Genomic DNA, 15,959 nt, shown 5'->3' on the forward strand with positions numbered 1-15,959 from the left:
TTTTAATAAAAAAATAAAAATAAATAAATAAATAAATTCCCCTTATTTCTATTGATAGTGTGTTATGTTCGGAATACACATCCATACTTTACACATTTGGATACCTGTGTGTATGTGTGTTTACTACTGTACATACAGTACATGACAAAACTTTACAGTATTGCAAACTGCTCTGCCCTGCACACAGAAAAAGCAAAAGCCACAAGTGTTTTTCTTTTGTAATATCAATGCGTAGTTGGTGCTTTATGTGCTTATTCAAATGATGGTTTGTGTTTACTGTATTGACCCAAAACTCAATTTTTCAAAAGAGTTTGCAAGAATTGTTTGCTTTTGCAGGAGATGTATAAAGTTTTGCTGGGTTGGTGTAAGGTTTTGTGGTTAGTGTGTAGAGTTTTGCAAAAATAGCCGATAGTTTCAAAGATAGTGCCTAAGCAATCAGAAAAAACTGTAATGTCATCTGACAAAAAAAAAACGATTATTATTATTTTAGGAAAGTTAGTTAATTAAATGATGTATTGTATTTGTGACTTTGAACATCATCTTACCTTAGGTAGAGCAGTATTTAGGGTCACAGAGGAAATCTGTGTCTGCTGCATCTGTGTCTGTCTCCTTCAAAATGACTGACAGAGTGCCCCTACCCCCCCCCGATAGTGTGTGATACTTTAAATTAGGACCCATGGCAAACATGAACTCAATAAATAGTTCCATCTATTAAAACTGCATAGGCGGAATTGGGTGCTTTTGACTGGAGTCCCCCAGGACCCCAATACTAATAATAATAAAAAGCACTATTTAAAACAGAAACAGAAAACAAGGATATGAAGTCATTAGGAACAAACTGATTGACAAAGTCATGAAAAATTGGAATGATAGAATAAAGCACCTGTGAGATATGACAAAAAGTATAGCTCTGGGGTCTGCGGGTGCCCCAGTCGGTAGGATGAGGGTTAAACAAATTCATACTGGGTGAAACTTAAAAGACGCAACTTTTGTCTCCGGTAGATGTAATTCATCCCTTCTCATGCATTCAAACCTTTGATCTTGGCATGAGCTTGGAAACAGTGCCCACTATTTTCAGAGTCAAAACTGAATGTATAAATCCATGCAGTGTGGGATAAAGACTCACAGCACAGTGCACATTTTTTGTCTCTTTAAACATCAGCGGTCCCATTTTAGGCGGCCTTCTTGTGGCCCTCCTGCAGTAAGAAGGGCTTATTAAAATAGTGCAGTGTAAAGGAGGGTGTGGTGGAGCGGCCCCGGGCTTCACCCCCGCACAGCCTCCTGTTTGGTCGTGTCGTAGGACCGGACGACGTCCGACTGGGAGACGGCCCCGTTTTCATCCTGAGAGAAGGCGTAGCCATCTGTACAACAAACACAATGTTACACACTGTTCACTCTAATGTCACATCGTTCCCTTCCCACAGATGCACAGATGTGGGAATATGAAGAAATATATAGATATGTGAATTTACAGGATTCCATAACAGTACATTAACAGTACAGTTGTGTGTAGGAAGGGTCCAGGTGTGTAGATGTGTACTGCAAAAAACTATATACCTTATCAATATATTGACTTTACTGATCTAGACAACGTGTATAAAATGTGGATATGGATATGTACGGAAGCGTAATGCATTCACTTGAGAAAAAAAAATTGCCCTGTTTTTCTGAATTAATGAGATAATTAACTCAGAATTCTGAGAAATGTTTTCATGGAAAACAAAAATCTGCTCTGTTTTTCCGAATTAATGAGATAATTATGGATAAAAAAAATAATTCTGCTCTGTTTTTCTGAATTAATGAGATAATTATGGATAAAAAAAATAATTCTGCTCTGTTTTTCTGAATTAATGAGATAATTATGGAGAAAAAAATGTATTCTGCTCTGTTTTGCTGAATTAACGAGATAATTATCTCAGAATTCTGAGAAAAGTTTTCATGGGAAAAAAAATTCTGCTCTGTTTTCCTGAATTAATGAGATATCACAAAATCCCAGGAGAAGCTAAATAAAACTGGATTAAACTAAAAAACAGAGCAGAATTATTTTTTTTTCCATGAAAACTTTTCTCAGAATTCTGAGGTAATTATCTTGTTAATTCAGAACATAGAGACTATAGAGCGGCCGACCGACCGACCGCGATCCATACCAGAAGAAAAATGTGAAGAATGTTTTCTGGCTTGTGAGAATACATTTATAACACATGACACTTAGAAAAGGAACAGGAGGACACATCAACTATGAGCACAGCTAAGGTGTGTTAGAGTAACATGACAATCTACTGAGCGCTATACAAACAGTGGATGGCTCTACAGGAGCCTTGGATGGTCTAGGGTTATAAATAGGAGGTTTAAGCCGACTACATCACCACCTGACTGACCTTCAGACCGGGAATGACAACGTCACCCCTTGCATGCCTGTCGGCGGATGGAGGAAAGAATGGCATTGTGGGAGATGAGGTCACACAGTCAAGCGCGGAGTGGTGAAAGTGGTGAAAATGGCTTGATTGAGCATTTGAAGGTTTTCAGGGTTCCTACAGTTTCAGTTATAAATTCCATACTTTTTCCAAACCTTCATTTCTTGATTTGAAGATTTTGGTGTTCAGTCTGATTTACATCGATAGCTTGCCCCTACTAATGATGGCATATCACTCTATAGAGGAAGATTGTTCTCCATAAGGGCAAATATTTCAAAATGTGAGATGACAAGGGACAATCAAATTCTTTTTTCCAGACTTCCCACACCTGTGTAGGAACCCTGGGGTTTGGATCATTCCAGTGAATAGTCTTTCCACAGATCCAGCAGAGTGTGCATGGGTACTGGACTCACGCAGCATGTTGTGTTGGACGTCCTCTGTGTGATGCGGCTCAGACCCTCTTTGAAACGCGTCCTTCAGCAGCTGTGCTCTTTCTGCCAAGCTAGAAATGTCAAGACAGGCAACAGCATTAGCATGGAAGACTACAAGACACAAAAAAAATGGATGTTACATTTTTAGTTATTGTTACTTTGCACTGTGCTGTCAGTTCATATTGGTATGGCAAAAGAGATACGAACAGTAATCCAGAAAGACAAGATATGAGCCGCAATTCAGAATTGAACACGGACACCTGCAGTGTTAAGGGGAGATTCAAGAGATTTGGGCTTTTGAATGCTGATTTAGATATTGGATTTGTGGTGACATTTTGTGCTGTATATATAAAAAAAAAACATTTTCATACCAAATATTGCCCCGAAAGAAGTGAAAAACAGCTTAGTGCTATTTCAAGCTCGCCAGCTGTTTTGTCTGTGAAGCTGAGCAATATAATAGTTTAAATTATCAAGTATTCCAATAATTCCCAGCATCTAGGCTAAACTGATGAAAACAATGCACAAATTAGGAAAATCAATCAAAATCAACTTATTTTAGTCTCAAGAGGGGATAAAACTTGAAGTGCATGACATCCACATTGCACACCACCTTAGCTAGGTAAGCCTTTTATGTCTTTTCAACACTTTTCAACTTTATATACTATATTGAATGCTGTTCAGTATTTTGCTTTGGGATTGATTGTTGATTAGTTAGATCTAGGTCGGCTCGTTCTCTGTTAAGTTTATTTATATAGGCCTTCATCACAAAAGCGTATCTCAAAGGACTTGACGCAAAAATGGAAATAGATGAACCGTGTGGACACGCTGATGGAGATAAGTCACCTTTTCCTGTGTACTGCGGTTCCTGGGTCCTGAGAGCTGGCCTCCAACTCCTGAACCTCATCCAGCAGAGTCTTCCACATCGACCTCCTCACTCTGGAAGGAGAAGAGAGGAAAAACTCTTCAACCACTCAGACAGGGTCAGACCTATATACTGGGCCGATATGGGCTATCTGGGGATCTGATCCAGTTACCGTTGTCCACTTCTGATATGATAGATATGATGCAGTTTGATAGAATTGATCAATACGACACTGGCTATGAGAAACCCTTAAACCGAATTGATTCTACTGCAACATTTTGAGATTCCACACAAATAATTTTCTGGATGTTTTTTGGCAAGAATCTGGTCAGATTTAAAGTCTGGTGCTTCACACTAACACTTTAGCACAGTGGTTCTCAACATGGGGTCCGGGGACGACCAGGGGTCCTTGAAGTCATTCTAGGGGGTCCCCAGCAAATTGATGAATTGTTAAAATCACCGTTATTTCATTTACAAGAAGTTAACACAATTAGAGAATGTAGAAGAATGACTGTTTTGATCATAGTTTCACTGTTATATCTCAACCTACTCTGCAGATAATCATGGAATTCTGAACAAAATCATATCTAACAATAAAAATGAGATTTGGGTCCGAGAGACAAAATCTCATAAAATGGGGGTCCGTGGCTCTAATGTGGACTAAACTAGGGGTCCTTGATATGAAAAAGGTTGAGAATCACTGCTTTAGCATACACTATGTTGAGTGCTAGGCCTGCATTATCCAATGTAAGGATAAGTAATTAAAATTATTAGTGGTTTTTATTATACTGGATTGCTTGTAGATTCATGCATTTCAAAAATGAAATATCATTAAATCAATATAGCTGATGTCGTCATGTTTAGTTTTGGAACTATTTGAGGTGAGCAACCACATATTCATCCGCTGTGCAGTGATTTCTAGCTGTACAGTCTCCCAATTGTCATGCCATTTCACCCATGAAAGGAGTCATGTTTTTGTAGAGCGTGCTGGTGCTTCATGATTTGCATGATGCATGGAATGCTCATAATATATTTATATAAAAATATAGGGGATAATTTGAAGTTTTTAATGTAATAAAATAAAATGCGTGTGAAACACTTTCCCTGTCACACATGTAAGCTACAATTAAATTATTTACCCCTTTAAATTTTGCTCTCTCACCCTTTTGTTTTGCTTTTTTAGCTAGTAGCAGACATAAACTTGTGCCCTTTTGACTTATGAGTAGTCTTGGACTTGTGAGACTTCGGACCTGGTTGTCTATATATATGGTTATGTACTGTATCTGTTCAGACAGAGAAGAGACTTCTGCTCACACTGTGAAGACCACGTCCAACAACAGCGATGTGGCGGGGATGAGGAGCAGAGTCATCCAGAACACTCCTGAGGTGAACATCATGTCTGCCTGAAACACACACACACACACACAGTAATGTCATTCAACAAAACCACACCAAATCAAAATGATATCATCACGATTAGTGTTCAGCCAGTATAGGATTCTGGAGCCCGATATCGCTAGTGATATTTTTAGACTGGAACCATTGATAGTTGATATCTTGTGCCAATATTCAATATTTTTTACATTTGACCATTATCATACAAAAAAACAAAAAACAAATTCCAAGTATTCAGCATTGCCCCCAGAATTTGATGTCTTGACAGGGTGGAAAAGACAACATTTAGACACTAAAACTCTCCACTGAAGGCCAGGATGCTGCTGCTGCTAATAATAATAACGATAGTAATAATAATAATAACTAGGACTGCAAGCTCTTGGACTGGGCCGGCCAGATGTAGCGTAAGCGGAAAAAGAAAAAGAAAAAGAAAGTATCAAATATTCGGTTTTCAACATAAAATTCTGAGCATTTGCGTACTTTATCTAGACAACATAGAGATGTCTGTAATTTATTTTTTACAAAGATTGAATGCTCCATAAGCGAAACACTGATGTTTAAAGATGCTCTATTTTCCAGTGACTACAGTGGTTTCTATAAGGGCAGACTTAAAATCATTTTTAGAAGATAAAAGTCTGAAGATTGGACATCGAATAAGCAGCAATTTACAGTGGCTGTGTGCAGTACCATTTACAGTAAAACATTTTGATCTCCTGTGGGCTCAATTTTTGATCAAATTAAAAACCCCACAACAGTTTTATTTGTGCATGCCTAAGGATGCTCTGTAGCGATTTTAATGTAATTTGTGCAAAGTATGTGGGACTAGTTTTACAGTTTTGTGTGAGTGGTGGACTTCATAATTAAGTATAGGTACCAGCGTATGAAAGTTTTGTCTTGTTTGGACTGATAACCTCAGAAAATGACAGAGCTGCAGCATGTACTGTTGATTTTTTATGATCATCTGGACTATTTGTGCCTGGATCTATGTGCCATGTTTGGTGTATTTTGATGCATGGGAAGGCAGTTTTAGTAAGAAAGAGAGAATAATAATAATGCATAGAAACACAATAGGGACTGGCAGAGAGCTGCAACGATTAATCGATTAGTTGTCAACTATTAAATTAATCGCCAACTATTTTGATAATCGATTAATCGGTTTGAGTAATTTTTTGAAAAATAAGTCAAAATTCTCTGATTCCAGCTTCTTAAATGTGAATATTTTCTGGTTTCTTTACTCCTCTATGACAGTAAACTGAATATCTTTGGGTTGTGGACAAAACAAGCCATTTGAGGACGTCGTCTTGGGCTTTGGGAAACACTGATCCACATTTTTCAACATTTTCTGACATTTTATAGACCAAACAACTAATCGATTAATCGAGAAAATAATCGACAGATTAATCGACAATGAAAATAATCGTTAGTTGCAGCCCTAATGTGTACTGTGTGGAATCCAATCAAAATGTCTCAGTACAATCAATTAAGGTAAATGGCTTCCCATAGACAACCAGTATAGTATTGATCAATTACAATAAATATGTAATCAGTTAAACTGTCAGAGGTCGACAACACTGACTGGACGATATCAGATTTTTATTGTAAGGCCAGTATAGACCCCAATCATAAAATTAGTTACCCACAATAACTCAAAAATAATGTGTTGGGCGTGCCAGTGCGATGACCATGTGTGTGTATGAACGGTACCTCTCCAGGCATATCTGGTGCAATAGGGATGGCTGGCCACAGGTTGGAGTAGAGCCAGAGGAACAGGAGCCACAGACAGATGCTGCCCCATAGAGCAACATGGCTAAACTGAGAGAGGACAGATAGACGACTGAGTAAACACAAGTGAACTGACATGGAATGACATGGTGAAATACGAATTGAGCAAATGAGACAAATTTAAACATATTAAAGTATATTACACAGTGTTTGGGAGGAAAAGCACAAAGATGTCTATGGAGAAAATGAATGGGACATTTCCTTGTGGAACCAGGGTCACAGAAAAAGCGGGGGAGGGGGGCATTTTTGAGCACTAACGCACCGTGGTCCATGACGAGGTCTCCAGCCCCGCTTTCAGACACACTGTCACAACCACACACTGGAGGAGGGGAAAGAGAGGAGAGACGGTGAAAGGGGAAAAAGTGATGACTTTTCTGAACACTTCCATCAGTCTGAAAGGGTGAAGGCTAAGACAGCTGAAACACATTTATTTCACTGAAACGCTCATTGTACAACTGTAGCTGAATACTATATGAAGTTGAAATATCTGCAAAACTGACATTCCATTCCGTCCCCTGATTCATTTTCCTTTTAGTTAGTCGGCATCCTCTCATACTGAGCTGCTTTAGATAAGAAATGGTAGAAAAATTTACTTTTTCTGGGTGGAAGTACTCCTAGATTAGATTAGACAGCTTTATTAATCCCCCGTGGGGAAACTCATTTGCCACCAAATCAACTCATACAGACAACAAACAGTACAGACATAGCATTCACAGTACACAACAAACAGATAACACCATAAAAAGCCATTTGAGACATGATTAACAGCTGAAAGGTGCTATGGAACTAGACCACATCTAGAAGTGTTCATTCAGACCGCTGCTAGAACAAGAGACCTTCTGAGTCGTTCAGAAGAACACTCAGGCATCACTAGTCGCTCACTGAATGAGCTTCTGAGTCCATTAAAAACACTGTGTAATGGATGGCCTTCAAAATACAGAACCGTTTTTAGTTTGGCCCTTGTTCTCTTTTCTACAGTGACCTCAAGTGAGTCTGAGGTAAGGCCAATCACTGAGCCAGCCTTTCTGATCATCTTATTGATCCTGTTTTTATCATCCGCAGTGATGCTGCCCGCATTACCAGCACAAAAATGCCATTGAGACACCTCTCTACAAAAAAGTGTAATACTATGACCCTGTCCATTCTTACAATTATTCCACAATGCTCCAATGTATTCCTAGTTAGGTGCATCTTTTATTGGGCAGGTGTAAAACTTACTGTGTAAACCATATTTCCTAGCAGAAGGTAGTCAGGGGTCCTTCCACTCCAGGACACAGTGTCTACATCAAACAAAGAGCATTCAAAGATAATTATTTTCTTGGTGGAATATTCCCCAAAAACAACTGTCAGCCAACTCAACAATAGGCCTGATTTCTGGGGAAATTCAGTTGTAATGAAATCAATCTAGTAGTATGGACTACACCAGGACAATGACAGACCAGGTAGTACAAAGTGCGGAGTGTACCATGTTTGAAGGCCAGCAGGGGGAGCCAGAAGAGAATGGCAGAGTGGAACAGACCAATGAGACAGTGGAGCCAAAACACCTGTTTATAAGAAACACACAGATGAGATTAATTCTCACAGATCTGGAAACGGATAATTCAATATTTTTCATGGATATTGCAGTTTGCAGGATGCTGCTTGTTCACAGTAAAAAAGTGTAAATTGTGTTTCCAAAACTGTATTTAGAAAAAAAGTTGCGTCTGACACGGCCAGTATCAGAGTATGTAGAGTAGTAAAGTATGGTCAGGTTGTTTCATAGATAACTGACTTTACTGGAGTTGACCAATCATCTTACATTTGGGGCAGGGTGGGGGGGCAGACCCTCTAATACTGCCAGCCAAACAGAGCAGTGGCTCCTTCTAGATGCTAGAAATGCCCCCAAAACAGCCTGTAGCTCTTTAGGTAGGAGAGGGGAAATACTAAAAATAAATAAGATATTATTTTAAATTGAAAAAAAATCACAGGTGTGCTTTATAGACTAAGGTAATGATATAACATTGTAGAAAAAGTGAGACATACACCCTCGTCAACATTGTATACACATGAGCAAAGCAATTCTTTGCTACTATGAGGCTGAGGACATTCTGCAAAAACAGCTGGGTCAGACCCATGACAAGCTAAATTTCAAATGTGATCAATGATAAGTAACTCATGAAGCTGGATTCAGGCAACACAAGGTATACAAGCTTTTTAAAATATAAATGTCTTACCATTACCACCCAGGACCCCTCAAGGTCCGTTAACACATCTGCACAGCAAACATTAATACTATATGGTTGATTCTAGTAATACCTTAGTGTTGAATCCCTGGGCGTTCTGTGAGGTCTTATAGAGCTCAGGGTACTTGAGCATGGTTTCTTTTCTGCAGCAGCGCTCAAATATACCCAGGGCTAGAGGAGGCATAGCTGTGAAGATCTGTCACACATACAAAGGCACAGTATTCATTTCAAGAATTGCATGGCAGCAATGGAACGGGTTCCACTGCATTGGTCAATAACTCCACCATTTTTTGACCGATTCCTTAGCTACTTTCAAACAAAGTATAGGCAAGTCGAAGAAGCTTGCATACCAAATTTTGTGTCATTCTGAATTAGAACTTCAAAGGGCTCAAAATATCATTATGTGGTTTGACATGTCATTTGAATATTTTGTTTCTGACCATTCTAACATATTTCAAACTGACTGATTATTGTGGCATGCTTTTATAAATCAATTGAACTTTTTGTGGCAAAAACTCATTGGTCAATAACTCACCATTTTTTGATAGGCGGAGCTTACGGGTCCTAGAGGCAAAATTGTTCAGCATAATCAGCTACATATGTTTACCAAGTTTCACAACTCTACGACTAATGGGATGGCGGGGCTGAGCCTTAGATTTTGGGAGCTTATTATAGCGCCCCCTATGGGCCAATGGGTGCCATTTTTTTTTATCCCAGTAGTGGTTGACTGGGACTATCTATATGCCAAAATGGACAAAAAGTTATCAATGTATGGCTGAGTTATTGGCCAAAATACAGGACAAAAAATAATAATAATAGGAATGCCAGCAATTACTAATAATCATGTATATAATCCACTGTCACAGCACACGGTACCCAACTTACCACATTGTATAAACCAATACACCAACGTTCAAACAAGATCTGACCAGAGAACCCATTTACAAAAGCAAACCAGATCTGAAAAACAAACAAAAAAAGAAATCAAAGGCAAAAACTCAAAATCAATCTGATGAAACTACTTTACTACTACTTTAAAATTCAATCACCCTCATGCTCCAGTAGAAACCACAAAATAGAGGCAACTTAAAAATGTTTTCAGCTTCATGTAATGTCAGAACGGACATTACACTTACATGTTACCATTTGTGGCTAAATTCGATGTAAGCACTTCAGCTAAATCGCCTCAAGCAGTACTGGTATGACTGGACCTAATGGTCAGAGCTGGTTACTATAGGATTCACTAGGTGGCCATACTGTACCTCAACGATGTACAGGACTATGTTCTTGTAGAAGCAGTACAGGATGCACTTGGACACGCGGTTGTAGTTCCACGCTCCATGCACCAGCAGCAAGTTCTGCAGATGCTTGAACTGAAATCACAGAGGTGGTTGAAAAACTAAGTTCAGACAAAAGAAGGACTTTGAACCTTATTACATGGAACAGCACAGGAGTCTGATTACACAGGATGTTGTGAGGCCACCGTGGCCAGAGCAATGTTTGTGTGTGCAAAGGTGCGTGACCTCAATCTCGTGAGGTTCATATATCATTTGTATTGTGCTGATATTTTACAATGATTTGAATCATTACAGACTCTACAGACTGATACCCCTGAAGCTGTTGGCACACCACACTGAAGATTTCTCTTGTCAGACATAAAAACAGAGGTGGAAAGTAACTAAGTACATTTACTCGAATACTGTACTTAAGTACAATTTTGAGGTACTTGTACTTTACTTGAGTATTACCATTTTATGCTACTTTATACTTCTACTCCACTACATTTTAGAGGGACTTTTTACTCCACTACCTTTATTTGATAACTTAAGTTACTAGTTACTTTGCAGATTCAGATTATTAATACGAAATATAATCAACTAATAAATTGTGATGTATTATTATAGATTACTGTAAGCTACCCAGCAGTATATAAAGTAGTGGAAATCAGCCCCACCTTTTCCAGCTGCAACATTAAAGTGATGCTTACACATTAATGCATCAATAATTATAATTCAATAATATAATAAATACTGTATTATTCTGAAATGAGCCATTCTGCATAATGAGTACTTTTACTTTTGTTGCTTTAAGTACATTTTGATACTAATACTTTTGTACTTTTACTTAAGTAACATTTTGAATGCAGGACTTTTACTTCTAACAGAGTATTTTTATACTGTGGTATTTCTACTTTTACTTAAGTAAAATATCTGAGTACTTCTTCCACCACTGCATATAAATAACAATAATAAAAGCATATTCGCAAGCTGTGGTCAGGTAGGAGCCTCCATCACATCGGAGGTGGATGACACTGACTGGCTAATATCCCATTTTAATAAAAATAAAAATAATATCCATTTTGAATAAAAGGTCAGGGGCGCCGTTACCTGGGCAATGGAGTAGTCGGAGGAATTGGCGGCCTGCAGGCCCTCGTGGCCGGAGATGCCGACGCCGACGTGAGCCGTCTGGATCATGCCCACGTCGTTGGCGCCGTCGCCTATGGCCAGGGTGATGACTTTCACTTGACTCTTTACCAGGTCCACCACCTCCGACTTCTGCAAGGGGGACACCCTGGGGAGGAGATAGGACCATAAATGCCAGTGTCTGCTGCCGTCATTTCATGTCGGGATCACAGACGCAGCAGAGCAACAGCAGCCAGGTTTGTGTTTGCTTGTGTGTTTTTCTTCAGTGGTTTTTTTGTTATTTACTTCAGGTTTGGGGTGAGCCATGCATCAACCGGTCTCCCCCCCTAACATTTTTGGTTTCAGTCGATGGCTTCAATCAGGAAACTGAACTCTTGGCACAATAAAGAGGATACTTTCTATATTCATTCATAAGCAGACAACAAACTAGGCTACTGCGCAACTTGAGAAAAAGTGATAGGAAATGGAAATTTTGGTGAATTTAAACCTGCATAAGCGATATCAGAGCTTATAACCAATCCTGAAACTAACGTGTGCTATGTGGAGATTTCCTTGAGACGTAATGATAAAAAACCAATATCCACTCAGCACCCAGCTGTGTTGCCGTTTTCACCTCTTTTCTAAAGCTTGTTGTCAAAACCCGGCCTGGCTCGACGCTCCTCCCACCAAGGTTATTATCGTCATTGTGGGACATGTAGCCTTTATGCACGGTTTGTCCTTAGGGGCTTCCGTAATCCAGTAGTTTTGCTGTGCTTTATTTACAAATGTGTTGTGGTTTCTGTCACCCTCTAGTGGTCGGAAAATCGCTTATTGCAGGTTTAAATAAAAGCAGATATTGATTTTCTATTTCTTTGTTGTGTATAGATACACCCACAAATCAAAATAGTGTATTTCCACATTTCACAGACACAAGCGGGTTCAGCAGAAACAGACCAGAAGCGGAAAAAGAAAAAAAAAAAGAGTGGACTGGCACAAAACCCCGTCCAGAGCTGGATGACACAGCAACACTGAATAAAATGGATCTGTGTCGGCTCCGACTAAAAATTGTGCATCTAATGCATCTGGTGGACATTAGCCTTAACACTGTCCTAGCGCTTCTTGGAAAAAAGGCTGGGAGTAAAGTGGACAGCTTGTCTGAGCTTCTCCCAGACCCAATGCAGAAAAATGGTTGCACTACACCGTGTCCATCACCAAAAACAAACAATAATTAAACAATCATGCCGCATTCACATCATATGGGAAAAACGACTTGGCGGTTCAAAGCAATAACTTGGAAGGGTTCACTCATTCAAGCTCATTTAAAACCGTCACCATGATGGAAATTTTCTGTAGATTTAAGTTTTTCACACTGAACACACCTGCACGCAGTGAGCGATACAGTTGAGTTCAACTTTTACATCAAATCAAACATTTTCATGTTAACCACAAGGGGGGAGGTCTTATATTTTTTTTACGTTTTTTTTTTTTTTTTTTGGGGGGGGGGGGGGGGGGTTATTTTATTTGATTTCTTCCAAATTACATCCAATTTCTAGGGTGTTGATAATAATAATAATAATTATTATTATTACTAACAGCCTTATCTTACTATTCGATATCACAGGGATATCACAATATTTTGTGAATATCGCGATATTTCGAAATATCGAATATCGGCCCAAGCCTAGTGTCCTGCCATGACATTTTAACAGCTGTGATCCCAAAATGACTTATGTGATACAAATTGTTCATTTTGTTTATTTGAAATGAATATATTATTATATTATAGCTAATATATTATTATTATATTACTCTCTACATTTGACTGCAGATATTTCCTTGTTGCAGCAATGTCAAAATTTGGAAGATAGAGAAATTTGGGTTCATCGCCAAACCCTGAGTTCCCAAGTAGTATTTGCCAGCTGAAAGTTAACATGAACATTATTTAATAATGAACTTAAATAGAAGCTTGTACCTACTGTCTTTCCAATATAACATGAATGCAGCAAAAATAAGAGCCCCTATGCAGCACAGCCCTCCAATCACGGAAAAGGCAAACTAATGGCCAACCAGATGGCATGGGCCAGCATTTTACAGAACCAGTCAAGCCACACAACTGGAAGCAGCACCTGTCTGGTCAAGCATACACTCCTGTTTACCATTCATCAACCACTCCTAAAATGATACCTATGAGCCAATGTGGGTGTACCCAGTTGAAGTTGAGGATGAGGTGGAGGACTTTGGGTTGAATATCATTGACCAAACAGCATTCTTATCCTTTCATGTCGAGGATGTGAATAAAACTGTCGAACCAAGTTCTTGTCATCTCTTAATTTGTAATGCCATCTCTGTCCTTTATCCCTCCCAGCTTAAGAGAGAGGCAGAGAGAGAGAGAGGGAGGGAGAGAGATCCATGATGTTAGGCAGACATCCTGATCCTGATCATTGTTTTCCAATCACTCCAAACTAATGGTCTATAAATTCAAGTCAAGCATGAAGTCTGTATTTTTCAGGAAAAGTAACAGATTGGACTAGTCCTTGGTAGCCAATCTTGGAACCCATCGTCTATCGGTCTGACGACAATTAGACTCTGGGGGTGACGGCCAATATTTGGGGGTTTCCGGTGTAGCCAGCGGACATCCGGGCCAAGACTTCCTCTTCCGTGCGCCGGTCATTGTTTACAGTCCGATTAGCAACTTGAGACGCGAGAATGGAGTCGGCGTTGAGAGACGACGTCTCATATGCAGATATCTGTTTATAGAGATTAGCCGAAATGTCGTCTGGACCTAAACCACCTACAAAAAGTATCGATGTTTGTGTGTTGTGTGGAGAAACGCTCCATTCTCGCGTCTCAAGTTGCTAATCGGACTGTAAACAATGACCGGCGCATGGAAGAGGAAGTCTTGGCCCGGATGTCCGTCGCCCCCAGAGTCTAATCGTCGTCAGACCGATAGACGATGGGTTCCGAGATACGATAAAGAACATCCGATATGCACTGAACGCAGCATCAGAGTACTTCAGTCCAGCTCATGCTTCTCTAATACTGCAATACACCCAAGTTTCAGGCAATGGATAATCAGAAACTGGATGTAGTGTGTGTTACTCTGTTGAAAGGATGTGCTTTAATCATTTTTTGGGTTTAACTGTTGCAGATTGTTGCCCCATGGACGTGTGTTGGATTGCAGCACTCCTGGCTAACTGAAGCTACGTCAAGCTCTACAGCGAAGTAAGTGTTGACATTTTCAACACAATCAATTGTCGTGATGGCAAAAACTAGGACAGAGGTAGAAAATAACCGGAATTATCCTTTAAGCAAGCTGTGAGTTATCAGCCTCTGTGAGGACCAAGGATTTGCAACAACATCTGTAGCAGATCTCTAGCACGACTTATGGCAGCCTGTAATGGACAGAAATATAAGTCACATTTTCACAATACAACTAATAAGCTAGCTTATTATAGAACAGACAACAGAAGAAATAAATCATGCCGCAAAATAACCACCGCAGATTAAGGCTGGGTATTGGCAAGGACCTCACGATACGATACGTATCACGATACATGGGTCACGATACGATTGCATCACGATACATTGCGATACGATACATATTGCGATACACTGCAATACTCTACATAATTTACTGAAAATTTAAAAATAGAGCTGAAATTACAACTTGCTGTGTACCACCTGGGTAGTCTAATATGTACATCACATTATATTGATAACTCAGTGGAAAAATTGAGTCAAAACTATTTAATTCAAAGGCATTTGAGGGAAATTTAAGGACATTTTAAATCCATTTAAAACATGAATAATTTTTTTTAACGTATCGATACAAGGGGTTGAAAAATCGATACAGTATCATGGAAAAAAATATTGCAATACTCAGATGTATCGATTTTTTTTGCACAGCCCTACCACAGATATGGTCATTTTGTGCTATGGGAGAGTAAAAATCTGAATTAATGCACCTTCAAACCAGACACTGATCCTCATGGTAAGATGCTGGATAAGAGTATCAGCTCTGATGACTAAAAATGCCAATCTAACTGAGAGTCTGTAATGAAACATTGGTGTGGGTGCCTTCCCCAGTCCGTCTTTCCCACAGCGGTGACTGGCTACCTGCAGCAGATGACGGCCTTACAGGAGAGAGCCAGGTCAAGGAAGTACTGTCGCATCTCAAAGCTGAGGGCATGACTCAGGGTCTGGCCGTCAATCACCAGGGCCAGCTCCTTATCCCTGTGGAGCCCCTCCCCTAGCATAGCACAGTGATGACTCAGGACTCCTTGTGTCGCCTGGGAAACACACACACAGACACACTTTAGTATTATCATACTTGTGAGGACCTTCCGTTGACTCCATTCATTCTCTAACCCAGTGATTCTCAACCTTTTTCATATCAAGGACCCTTAATTTAGTCCACATTAGGGCCACGGACCCCCATTTGATGAGTCTCT

At 39.6% G+C, this 15,959-nt stretch overlaps 1 protein-coding gene across 3 annotated transcripts in view; it reads right to left on the reverse strand.

The window, feature by feature from the left end:
• Window positions 1–891: 891 nt before the first annotated feature.
• Window positions 892–15,959, reverse strand: part of LOC139640954 (probable phospholipid-transporting ATPase IA) — a 40,704-nt gene continuing 25,636 nt past the window's right edge. For 2 of the 3 annotated variants that reach the window (XM_071515169.1, XM_071515161.1), the window contains exons 23-35: window positions 15,625–15,797; window positions 11,494–11,677; window positions 10,369–10,479; window positions 9,992–10,066; window positions 9,180–9,302; window positions 8,334–8,428; window positions 8,103–8,148; window positions 7,147–7,203; window positions 6,807–6,914; window positions 5,022–5,110; window positions 3,689–3,781; window positions 2,828–2,916; window positions 892–1,361 (exon numbers count right to left, since the gene is read on the reverse strand). In XM_071515169.1, the coding sequence (XP_071371270.1) occupies window positions 1,264–1,361; window positions 2,828–2,916; window positions 3,689–3,781; window positions 5,022–5,110; window positions 6,807–6,914; window positions 7,147–7,203; window positions 8,103–8,148; window positions 8,334–8,428; window positions 9,180–9,302; window positions 9,992–10,066; window positions 10,369–10,479; window positions 11,494–11,677; window positions 15,625–15,797 (1,341 nt within the window). In that variant the 3' untranslated portion in view covers window positions 892–1,263. Of the gene's footprint in view, window positions 1,362–2,827; window positions 2,917–3,688; window positions 3,782–5,021; window positions 5,111–6,806; window positions 6,915–7,146; window positions 7,204–8,102; window positions 8,165–8,333; window positions 8,429–9,179; window positions 9,303–9,991; window positions 10,067–10,368; window positions 10,480–11,493; window positions 11,678–15,624; window positions 15,798–15,959 lie in introns of all 3 variants that reach the window. The other variant, XM_071515154.1, reaches the window with a different exon arrangement.

The sequence above is a fragment of the Centroberyx affinis genome, unplaced genomic scaffold, assembly GCF_046629955.1.
Source record: "Centroberyx affinis isolate AG114_WGS23_722 - 3 ecotype Tasmania unplaced genomic scaffold, CSIRO-AGI_Caff_v1 ptg000026l_1, whole genome shotgun sequence".
Taxonomy (NCBI): domain Eukaryota; kingdom Metazoa; phylum Chordata; class Actinopteri; order Beryciformes; family Berycidae; genus Centroberyx; species Centroberyx affinis.